Source organism: Dipodomys spectabilis, unplaced genomic scaffold (assembly GCF_019054845.1).
Source record: "Dipodomys spectabilis isolate Male_0828 unplaced genomic scaffold, ASM1905484v1 ptg000297l, whole genome shotgun sequence".
In the NCBI taxonomy this organism is placed as follows: Eukaryota; Metazoa; Chordata; class Mammalia; order Rodentia; family Heteromyidae; genus Dipodomys; species Dipodomys spectabilis.
The window spans coordinates 7,854,785-7,867,107 of NW_024870974.1; the positions used below are offsets into that span (position 1 = coordinate 7,854,785).

The 12,323-nt window shown below is 43.7% G+C and overlaps 1 protein-coding gene across 1 annotated transcript; it reads left to right on the forward strand.

Moving 5' to 3' along the window:
- The first annotated feature begins 750 nt into the window (after positions 1 to 750).
- Positions 751 to 11,617, forward strand: LOC122127177 (alcohol dehydrogenase class-3). The gene is made up of 9 exons (XM_042701783.1): positions 751 to 817; positions 2,885 to 2,986; positions 4,526 to 4,667; positions 5,159 to 5,246; positions 8,411 to 8,630; positions 8,730 to 8,990; positions 9,321 to 9,456; positions 11,061 to 11,199; positions 11,342 to 11,617. The coding sequence occupies exons 1-9, from the start codon at positions 806 to 808 to the stop codon at positions 11,364 to 11,366; spliced, it is 1,125 nt and encodes a 374-aa protein (XP_042557717.1). The 5' UTR covers positions 751 to 805; the 3' UTR covers positions 11,367 to 11,617.
- The last annotated feature ends 706 nt before the right edge of the window (positions 11,618 to 12,323 follow it).

The following is a 12,323-nucleotide window of genomic DNA, read 5'->3' on the forward strand; positions in this document are numbered from 1 at the left end:
TGGGCGAGAGAAGGGGCAGCCTGAGGTATGACCTGGGTTTAAGGAGGGAAAGGGAAGGGGAGAAGGTAACGCTAGGTGAGGGAAGGTGTGGCGATCCCGGATGTGGATGTGACCTAAGGGACTGGGACCCTCGCCTGGTCCTATGGGAAAAGTGCATGACCCCGGTGAGGCCCAGGGTGTGACCTCCACGTGTGCCAGTTACCCACCTGACACAGGCACAGGGAAGACTTAGCCAAGAGGAGGGAAGAGCCAGCCTTGCCTTCCCGGCGCAGACCTTCCATGAAGGCGTATACTTAGGAAATGAAGCATGAAAGACTGAAAGGCAGACCAAGCGTCTCGGTCGGCCAGGACCATTCCAGCCAGCCATCTTCCCTCCGCAGAGGGTCCCACGGGGGAGGCTTCTCACAGCCGCCACCCTCCCTGCCAGGTTCTTCCCCAACCCCGTCCTGCTGCTCCCAGAAACCCTACCCACCCGTCAGGAGCAGGGGCAATGGCACTGGGGAGGTTGACCCCACATGGGGAGATTGCCAACCAGGGTAACTTGCAATGAGCCTAGCGAATGACCCACGAAGGCGTCGCCGGGGGGCCCGCCAGGCTGGAAGCCACCGCAGACAAGCATGCACCAGGTATACTTCCGTTTTTCACCCCGCACTTCCGGTCCCCCCCCCCCCCGTCTCCCACGCTGCCGAGCCCCGCCTCCGCGCATGCTCCGCGGGAGGCAGCACCGCCCAGGCCCGCCTCCACGCTTGCCCCGCCCACATCCCAGGCTCAGGCTGTCCATCCGGGACTTCTGCGCAGACCCGACATGGCGAACCAGGTATCCCGGGCGCGCGATGGGTCCCGAGGCGGGAAGGGGGGGCACAGGTGGCTGCGGGTCCCCAGCCCGGGAGCGCGCGGGCTTGGATAACAGGATCCCCGGCCAGCACGGGAAGGAGAGGAAGGGAGGCTTTGGGACCCGGGCTTGCAACGCGGCTTCCTCTGCTCTCTGCAGCAGCGTCGGGAGACCGGGGCGCGGGTCGGGCGGGAGGAGCGGGGCCGGGAGCCCGGGGCCGGCCGGCGCGGGCCTCGAACCTTCGGTCCTTCTGGGTCCGGCTTGTTCGGCCCGATCCTCCGTGGATGGCGTCCGCCCCGCTCGTCGCTGTGCTGCTTGGGGGAGGACGCCGGGGTCCCCTGGACGGCGGGGCCGCGGCCCCCGAGAGCAGCCTCCTCCCGAAAGCCTTGCACAGCGGCTCTGCGGGCTCTCCGCCAATCAGAGCAAAGGTCGGAGCGCGGCCTTCCCAAGTCCGACGTGCTTGTGGTCAACACCCGATGCCCAGTGGGGGACGTGGTTCTGCGCCCTGGGTCTGTTGGCGCACTTCGGTCCCCGGGCCCTGGAAAACATTACACAAGCCAGACAGGCCATCAGCCTCCTGTTGCTGATCACATTGCACACTTGGGATATTTTCTAGAAGGGTCTGTGTTCTGAAATGTTGAAGTTTAAAGGAAATGAGGCATTGTGACAGGACTTTTGGTCTTAATAAAGAAGCATGCAGCTTTTGCTGTGTGTCGTGGGGCAGGTCTATAATCTCAAGCACTCAGGAGACGAAAGCATGGGGGTCAGCTTTCAAGGCCAACCGAGGTTAGGTAATGCAGGCCAACGGGGTTTACAAAGCAAGAAGCCATGATCTTTAAAAATAAACTAAATACACACTTTTCCCTTAATGCCAAATGTCTGCAGAGGAGCTGCAAAAAAGTCACTCCTCTAATGGCTCAGAGGTTGAAATAGAGCAAGTTCCCTGGACTTAAGAATGTTTTGCTTAGAATTGTCACCAAAAGAACATGGCTAATCTCCTTTCAAGCGTTTTCTAAAGGGGAGAAGTATCAGACTTTAATTCTGGATGAATTATTATTTTATCATGTCACTTGTGTCTGTAAGTTACAAGAGCAAATTGTTAGTATTCTAAATTTGGTCCTTTGGTGTTTTGTTTTGAGGTCTGTGGGACATAAACGTAAAATAAGATCCTGTTCCTGTGTCTAAATTTTTTCTACTATCTGATTTAATTTCTCTTTCTTTTGGGAGGCAGTCAGTCTGGAATTTGAACTCAGCCATGTACTCACAAGTCTTCTACCACTTGAGTCACACCTACAGCTCTTTTTTATTTAGTTATTTGTTTCAAATAGACTCTCATGGTTCTACTTGTTTTTCATAATTATTGACTTTCAAGTCTGTCTCCTGTTAATCCAGGGATTTGCGACCTTTATTCTGCCAACACATTTCATAAGCATGTAAATAGACCCAAACCTAACTTTCCCAGTGCTTGATGATGGTAGTGATTCTCACTAACCACTAGCTACTATGTTAGTAAGCTGCATATGTAGTTTTAAATTTTTCAGTAACAGCATACAAAAGAACAAGTGAAATTAATTTTAATAGCTTGTGGGGTTCTTTTTGCCCAGGCTGGCCACAAACCACCATCCCTCTCATCCCTACCTCTAGAGTAGATGGGATTGATTATAGGTGAACACGACCATGCCCACCTCATCTGCTCTTCTTTATTTGTTATAGTCATTAAATAGTTGATGAATGCAGATTTTAGCTGAAAGAGGCTTTTATAGAGTGAAGAGGTAGCCATCTCAAGTACACTTTTTTTTTTTTTTTTTGAGCAGTCATAGGGCTGGAACTCTGAGGCTGGGCACTGTCCCTCAACTCTTCAGCTCAAGGCTAGTGTTCTACCACTTTGAGCCACAGGGCCACTTCCAGCTTTTTCTGCTTATGTGGTGCTGAGGAATCAAACCCAGGGCCTCATGCATACAAGGCAAGCACTTACTACTGAGCCACTTTCCCAGCCCCACTGCTTTTTATTAGTAAACAATTTAATTTCTTTTTTTCCTTCCCCTGCTGTAGGTTATCAAGTGCAAGGCTGCAGTTGCCTGGGAAGCTGGAAAGCCTCTCTCCATAGAGGAGATAGAGGTAGCTCCACCAAAGGCTCATGAAGTACGAATTAAGGTAATGATGCACCTGAGACACTGGGAAAGGACTCATAATAAGGTCTCTGCAGAGATGAGTAAGGCTGAGGCCTACAAAGAATTGGTCTCAAAGGACAGAGTCAGGGAGAAGGTATGGAAAGTCTTTCCATCCCTAGAATCACAGCATCCTGTTCTTAACCCTGCTCATCTTTGCAGGATTCCCCTCCAGCATTTTAGCTGTGGAATGGAGCTGAGCAACCATCCCCAAGGATTACTGAGTTAGTGCAATATGTATGACTTCAGTCTTGGGTTCAAGGTAGTTTTGTAAACTCCTCCTTTTTCTGCTGAAAAAAATGCATAATTTCAAAGGTACTATGTCGTATTAGAAATAGAATAAGAAATGATTTTCAGTTTTGTTAGAAGCACCCCAAGAAAATCTGGAAGAAGGCTCCAGATTAACTACAGCAATAAGCAAATGAAGTCCCTTTATTGGGGAGCTTTCTGATGGATGATTCATGGCAGCAGAGCCAGGTGTCAGTGGATTTGTGTTCCCTGTGGTGCTCCATCTCACAAGAAGAGAAAGGAAATTACCTCTGAATAGAGGTCTCTTGAACAAGGCAGCCAGCTCTAGCCTTGACATTTATAAACTTGTTCCTTTTAGCATTCTCTTCTCTACTTGTTATTAGACATAAAGTTAATGCTTGAAAGTAATGGGTGTTTCCTTAACATCCTATGAAAAGGTTACATTTAAGAAAAAGAGTCACAGATCTCTTTAAGTTGGCAAATTAAGCAGGTTGTGGGTTTTGCCACCAATGAAGACAGTGTCTGTCCTGGGAAGTAAGGTGAGCTGTTTGCAACAGGATGGGTTCGGTTCTCATTCCTGGGAAACAGCTAATGGGTGGCAAAGAATGTTACACTTCACAGACACATGCAGGCCAGAAGCAGAGCAGTGCAAAAGCAAGAGCTCTGAGATTTCTGTGCTTTGGTGGCTCAGAAAGATAAGATTCTTGAGAGCCAGAGAGAGAGGAGTTAAAGGCTTATGTACTACTTAACTTTGGTGACAGAAAAGGAGTGCTGCGAGTGAAAGCGCTTAGATTGGACCCAAACTCCAGGAGACATCTGGCATATTTCAGAGCCAGTGCTCTTCAAAGAAATACCATTTCCATACAGGAAGCCAGCAGTGAGAGAGCCGTGGTGTTCCTCTCCACACCTGAAAACACACTGCTCATAAAACTATCTCATTTACCTTTTCCTGCCAACAGCACACACACAGACACACACACACACACACACACACACACACACACACACACACACACATACAGAAAAAAGGAATAGTGGGCATTTTTAATTGCATAGAAACATACCACCATCAAATGCTCCAGGACTCATTGTGAGGACTCCTTGTGTTGCAAACACCTACTAACTTTCAGGAAGTTAAACTCTGAATGAAATGTCCCTCAAAATTAACAGAATGTTTTGTGTGGTAAAGTACCTTTACCTTTCATCGACTTGGTGACTCTCCCTGAATTGCATGAGCACACACCCCTGATTGCCTTTTATTTTAATCTCCTTGTAGATCATTGCCACTGCTGTCTGCCACACTGACGCCTATACCCTGAGTGGAGCTGATCCTGAGGGTTGTTTTCCAGTGATCTTGGGACATGAAGGTGCTGGAATTGTGGAAAGTGTTGGTGAAGGAGTAACTAAGCTAAAGGCAGGTGAGCAGCAAAGCATTTGAACCACTTACCTCATGATTTTGGTTCATTTTTGTAGCGAAATTACTTTTCTGATACACTGCATAAATGATTATGTATGAATAGTTATTACTAAGGAAAGTCATCAAGATTGATGTCTTTATCTTGGAAGCACAGATACTGGGATTTATTTCCCTTTCATTCTGCAAGATTGCTGTGTATTTGCAATTGTTTTAAGTGCACTTGCAAAGCCAATCTTGGCAATCTAAAGCACAGATTTTTAGATAGATGAGTGAATCAATGTTTTGAAATACAAGGCCTTTTATTTACATTAAAAACTTTTGAAGCATACTTTTTTGCACAGTCAGTGTCAGAATGCTGTTCTGTGGGTAGTTTCAGATCTTGATGTGAATGTGTGGAACTGCATCAGCAGACAGGAATGAATGAGTGAGGCTGCTGTATTGATAGAGTCACATTTCCTACCTCAGGATAATATCTGTGTGTTTGCTTTCCAGGAGATACGGTCATCCCACTTTACATCCCACAGTGTGGAGAATGCAAATTCTGTCTCAATCCTAAAACAAACCTGTGCCAGAAGATAAGGTTGGTGTTCTTTTATTATACTTTGGTTTTTTAATTTTTTTTTTTTGAGATAGGATCTTCCCACCTAACCTAACTTGTCTTGCTATTCACCATCCTCCTTCTGCAGTCTCCCCAATCCAACTATTTTTTAATCAATTAATTTTATGGTTGTAAAGGTGACATACTGAGGGATTGCAATTACATGAGTCAAGTAATGAGTACATTTACTTTCTTACAGTGTCTTCTTTTCCCTCACTCTCTCCCAGCATATCCAGTTATTCTTTAAATAAAAAAGGGGGGGGCATATTACTAGTAATTATGTGTTTTTGTTTTGTTTTGCTTTGCTTTTTTGCCAGTCCTGGGGCTTGAACTTTGGGCCTGGGCACTGTCCCTGAGCTGCTTTTGCTCACGGGCTAACACTCTACAACTTGAGCCACAGTGCCACTTCCAGCTTTTTCTGTTTATGTGGTACTGAGGAATCGAACCCAGGGTTTCATGCATGCTAGGCAAGCACTCTCCAAGCCACATTCCTAGCTTTATGTGTTTCTTTTTACATGGATTATTTCATGCCAGCTTTCAAGGTACCTCACTGTCACCATCATTCATTTTCCTGTTTTCCACTATGACAGTGACAGTACTCAGAAGTTAAATTGCTCAGTGTCACATTAAGTTACAAATCAGAATTTTCTGAACCTTTTTTCTCTCTTATAGTCTCTTTTTATAAGGAAGGAGATGTTTTGTTTTTTTTTTTGGGTCCAGTCATGGGGCCTGAACTCTGGGCCTGGGCGCTGTCCCTCAGCTCTTCAGCTCAAGGCTAGTGCTCTACCACTTGAGCCGTAGTGCCACTTCCGGCTTTTTTCTTTTTGCTTATGTGGTGCTGAGGAATCGAACCCAGGGCCTTGAGCATGCAAGGCAAGCGCTCTACCACTGAGCCACCTTCCCAGCCCCTATAAGGAAGGAGATGTTTTGAGATAAAGTGTAATCATTTTTTTTTTTTTTTTGGGGGTCCAGTCCTGGGGCCTGAACTCTGGGCCTGGGCACTGTCCCTCAGCTCTTCAGCTCAAGGATAGCGCTCTACCATTAGAGCCACAGCGCCACTTCCGGCTTTTTTCTTTTTGCTTATGTGGTGCTGAGGAATCGAACCCAGGGCCTCATTCATGCTAGGCAAGCACTCTACCACTGAGCCACCTTCCCAGCCCCTAAGTGTAATCATTTTATAGGCCATTTTATTGTCCATGTAATCAAAGTAATGGAGTAATAAAAATTACCTCGAGGTTACTGGGAAGCTTAGGAGAGATAAGATAACCTTTTGATGTAGAAAAAGTGGTTACCTTATTGGAAGCTAATACCACATTGGGGACTGCTGATTGGAGTGATTGCAGCCAGTTTTTTGTGGGTTTTTTGGTCTTTGATTTTTTTATTGTTATTATAAAGGGGCTACAGTCACTTGTCAGGTGATGAGTACATTTCTTTTTAGACAATGTCACCCCTTCCCTCATTCACTCCCAGTTTTTCCCTCCCATCCCCACCCACATTATATAATGCATTTTCAACATAGTATCTCTTGAGTACCACTGCTGCATTTGTTCACCTTTTGTCCAGATTGGAGGCAGTTTAAGATCCCCTTTGTTCCTTTTCTTTTACTAGAAGCAGAACATGCACAACATATAGTACTTAGAGTATACACATCTTAAATGTACAGCTCAGTGGATGTTTTTAGATGTTTACCTGATAGAGGCTTCACCCAGATCAAGATAGAGATCTCTGCCACTCCTTAGAGTTCATTGTGTCCCTCCAACTCAGTGTCAGCTTTTTTTCTTTCATTCATACTGAGCCAGGTCCAAGTTGCTGTGTGCTCTCTACTACTCTACTGCTCTGCTGAATTACATTCCAAACACCACTGCTTGTCCTCTGTCCTGTTAATGGACATTTGGGTTTGGGGGGACTGTTAGGATTAATGCTACTAGGGACATTTCTTCTACAGACCTTCTGAAGCATTTGTGCATCACTTTTTTGTGGGTGTTTTCCTGGGATTGAAATTGCTAAGTTATAAAAAAAAACATTTACGACTCTCCAGTAAAAATGTAAGAGATTTTTACACTGCTGCCAGAATTATATGAAACAATGTTTGCTCTTAAATTTGTTTCTAATAACTCTAAGAAAATTTGAAGCAGTGGATTTTCTCCCTGTCTATGTATTTATTCACACACAGACCAAAGGGTTTATTTGAGTGTACAAATTACAGTGTTTTATTTTGCTTAAAATGACTATGGGGGTGCTGGAAGTGTGGCTTAGTGGTAGAGTGCTTGCCTAGCATGCATGAGGCCCTGGGTTCAATTCTTCAGTGCCACATAAACAGAAAACAGTAATAAAATGATTACAGGATGCACTAGCTCATGCTTGTAATCTTAGCTCCTTGGGAAGCATAGATCAGGAGGATCATGGTTAAAGGCCAGCCTGGGAAAAAAGTTAGCAAGACCTCATCTCATTTTGTAAGCCTGCTGTGCTTGACATCCCAGCTACTCAGGAGGCTACAGGTAGGAGGATCAACATTTGAGACCAGCCCCAGGCCAAAGTTCATAACCCTGCCTGCAATCCAGGATTACACAGATTTTGAACCAAATGACCTTACTTTAGGGCTGTGGCCACCTATTTTAGGATCTTGGTTGTAGTGGTTACCCTTGTGCATTTGGGAGTTATTGTTTTTGTTTGCTTTGTTTTTTTTTTCTTATGGTGGTAACCCACATATGTAAAACAAAGAGGAAGAGGAAATAGAATTTGAATGTTTTTTTAAAAAGGCCTGCAAGATTTCCATGAGCCAGTTTGACCACCGTTTTCTTCACTCCTTTTGTAGTTACTACTGTGGCTTCTTTGGCTGAGGTTACTCACACATTTTTATGATGGAATCTTGAGATAATTTCATCTCACCCTTACATAATATGTGTTAAAATGAGTTCAATACTCTGACAAATTCCAAAGAGTATTGAAAGATGGTTAAGATTACAATCTTTTACAAGCTCGCTGATAAAGCATGGCTGAAATGTGATGCTATTAAAGAATGTATTAGAAATTAAGCTTTGAATCTTAGTACACTTTTTTAAACAATTAACTTTCTCCTCTGGGTTTTAGAAAACCTAATTCCACACCGCCATTTTCCTTTTCATTGATTTTTTTTTTTTTTTCAGAGTCACTCAAGGAAAAGGATTGATGCCAGATGGCACTAGCAGATTTACTTGCAAAGGAAAAACAATTTTACACTACATGGGAACCAGCACGTTTTCTGAGTACACAGTCGTCGCTGACATCTCTGTTACTAAAATCGATCCCACAGCTCCGCTGGACAAAGTCTGCCTTCTGGGTTGTGGCATTTCCACAGGTTATGGTGCTGCTGTGAACACCGCCAAAGTAAGGGTTTGCCTGGGTTTTAGCTTCCACCTTAGCCTCCTCTGTGGTGTCCTTAACTGCCATGCAATGTGTCCCTGACTGACTTGTCTTTACTGTTAGGTGGAGCCTGGCTCTACTTGTGCTGTCTTTGGTCTGGGAGGAGTGGGACTGGCTGTTATCATGGGCTGTAAAGTGGCTGGTGCATCCCGGATCATTGGTGTGGACATCAATAAAGATAAATTTGCAAGGGCCAAAGAATTTGGAGCCTCTGAATGCATTAATCCCCAAGACTTCAGTAAACCCATCCAAGAAGTGCTCGTTGAGATGACTGATGGAGGAGTGGACTACTCCTTTGAGTGTATCGGTAATGTGAAGGTCATGGTGAGTACGCTGGCCTTTGTTCCTTGTTTGTGGAGCTTCTGTTCCAATATACTCTCAAGGTTAAAATGGAAAGCAAATTGAAGTTTTAAATTTGCTTCATTTGTGTTATTATCATCTAGGGAAGCATTTCTTAAAATATTTAAGATACTTATCCAATAATATAATAATACAGTAATTGTCCAATAAAACTCCAGAAATGGTACACCCTCACTGCAACATCTTAATCACAATGAAATTGTATTTTTAAATAAACAGCACACCGAGCCTCTGGGGACGCAGGCATTCTTGGTGTAACCTTGACACCTGTGCTGGTCTTTCCTGTGTGTCTAGAGGGCTGCACTTGAGGCGTGCCACAAAGGCTGGGGGGTCAGCGTGGTGGTTGGAGTTGCTGCTTCAGGAGAAGAAATTTCTACTCGTCCCTTCCAGCTGGTGACAGGACGCACGTGGAAAGGCACGGCCTTCGGAGGTAATTAGCAGATAGGAAGAGTACAGTTTACTCTTGCTAGTTCCAGTGGCAGATTAGAAACCCCAGGCTGATTTTTTGTACTAGTAAGCATCTCCTTTATTTTTTTTTTTTTTTGGGGGGGGGGGGGGGGAGTCCGGTCGTGGGGCCTGAACTCAGCCTGGGCGCTGTCCCTCAGCTCTTCAGTTCAAGGCTAGCGCTCTACCACTTGAGCCACAGTGCCACTTCCGGCTTTTTGCTTATGTGGTGCTGAGGAATCGAACCCAGGGCCTCATGCATGCAAGGCAAGCGCTCTACCACTGAGCCACCTTCTCAGCCCAAGCAGCTCCTTCTTGAGGCACCTTGTTGTCATAAATTGTCTCCTGCATTTATTTTAATAGGAGGGTATGAAATTAGTATTAACCCTTGGAGCTGCAAAAGGACTCATCTTCTGAAACACTGTTACCGTTTTTGTTCAATTTGGGTTTTTGGTTGCCAGTACTGGGGCTTGAATTCACTCCTAGATGGGCATTCTAAGCTGGGTGCTAGGCTTCAAGGGTCTTGGTAGTAACCTTTAACCGGAGCCCTTGCCCTCCTACCTACCACTGAGACATTGGCTGGAGCATTATCATTGATTGCATCTAAAATATGACCCAAAGATGTAAATGGAAATTCTGATCCAGAGAACAGGCATGCTAAAATATTCTGAGTATATTTAAGGGAGAAATGTAAAACTTCCATTATTTGTTTGTTATTTTCTTTTTTTGGGTGGGAGGAGGGAATCCTGATGGAGGATGTAGTAAGGAAGATTTGGAGAAGGCCCAAGAAATTTGAAGTATCCTCTAAAGAGTCCTTAAAAGTGTGGGAAGGTTTGTCGATTTTAGATACAAATAAATTGAAACTTTTTTAAAGTTTTATCACTTGAAGATTTTGCATTTCTATCCTGAGATGTTATCCTTATTTCATTGTTAAATCTAGGACCCAGAAAATATGGCCCTTATATTGGCATAGTTTTTTCTTCCTTAAATACAATGATGACAGAAGTCTTTGCTACTGTGGAGTTAAATTTGTTGCTAAGACTTGCAGAGTTCTGTATAGCGTAAGTATGGTGATTCTCACCTGCAGTCTCAGATGATGCAGGAAGCTGAGGCACCTGGGATAGACAGCAACATCCTGTCTCCAACAAAAAGTCACTTAGCCAAAACTTCAGTGAGATTTTAGTAAATCTTAATCCAGAACAAGGAAAATGTTCAAGAGTATGTTTTCATAACGATGTATCTCAAAGGCTAAGTCTAGGTATGAATGGTAAAGTGCTTGCCTAGCATGCATGAAGTCCTTGTTTGATTCTTCAGTACCACATACACAGAAAAGGCCAGACGTGGTGCTGTGGCTCAAGTGGTAGAGTGCTAGCCTTGAGCAAAAGCAGCTCAGTATGCCCTGAGTGCAAGCCCCAGGACTGGCTCCAAAAAAACATAATAAAAGATGTATCTCAAATTCTTCCCTGCTTCTTATCAATTTGGGAAATTCTTACTCCTTTTGAATATCATTCTATTACATGTCTTTGTGTCACCTATTGAGTAATAGCATATGGTAACTGCATAGATTAGTGGATATTTGATTTCTTGTAGGATGGAAGAGTGTAGAAAGTGTTCCAAAGTTGGTGTCTGAATACATGTCTAAAAAGATAAAAGTTGATGAGTTTGTGACTGGAAATCTGCCCTTCAACCAAATTAATCAAGCCTTTGAACTGATGCATTCAGGGAAGAGGTAAGCTCTCTCTAGATCCACATTCTAGTATGTAATAATGGCTTGGGGCTGATGGGGTTGGAGGATCAAAAGAAATATAGCATTAGTAGTCATATAGCAAATGTTCATCATTCACATCTGTTTATTGCTTCCTTCTTTACAGCATTCGAACTGTCGTAAAGATTTAGGTCCAAGAGAAACTGACCATCGTGTTCCTATCCTGTAACGTGATGGGAGACCTTTCAAGTTCTTGGCTTCATCAACATAGAGCAATTCTATAAGAAACAGCGATGTTCCCGTATGTGGAAGTAACTTGAAAGTCTCTGTAATCAAGGGCAAAAGCTAGTAACAGTCACAAATCTATTTTCTAGATGCTTCACATAAATCACTGCTAGCTTAAGGAATATTTTTAAAACAATAAAAATGATTTCTACCTTTCTGTGCTGTTGTCACCTATTTTTATGCTGTGCTCATTCTCACGGCTAACCTCCTTTATTTACATTCCATAAAGTGAACAGAGAAGAGACAGTGTTGCAGTTGAAACCAAGTGTCATTATATAGCCCAGACTGTCCTCAAACTCAACCTCCTGCCTCTGCAGCCCCAGTGTTGTGATTACAGGCATTCGACACCAGTCACCTTTTTAATTAAAAAAAAAAAAGGCCATGTTTTCCTATATGACTAAAAGCAACATGTATTTTTGGGTTCACAAATATGAAAAAGATTCTCAACAGTGCTACTCCAATCATGTATAACATATATATATATATAAAACTGACCAACTTACTTATAGGTACAAGTATATACTCTTGAGCCAGTCAGTTGGTTTTAACAAGTATTAACATTTCTGGCTGAAAAGTTCAAGATCTAGCATGAGGAAGCAGGTTTACATTACTCAGGATTCTTGGATTAGAGACCTCAAGTAGAGGTGTAAAAGAGTCTTTAAGATCCTTTTTAATACATCTTGTGTATGTTGCTGAACCAAGCAGTTTTTGCAACAAAGTACTGAAAGAGCACAAGACTAAAAACTATTCATGTGTGCCAGTTACCACTTCTGTCCTTAAATTCTATGTCTTAAATTGGGATTCTACCACTTTGACAGGGTTGTGGGGAAATTTTTGAAAGTATCTTCAAACTTTCCTTGACT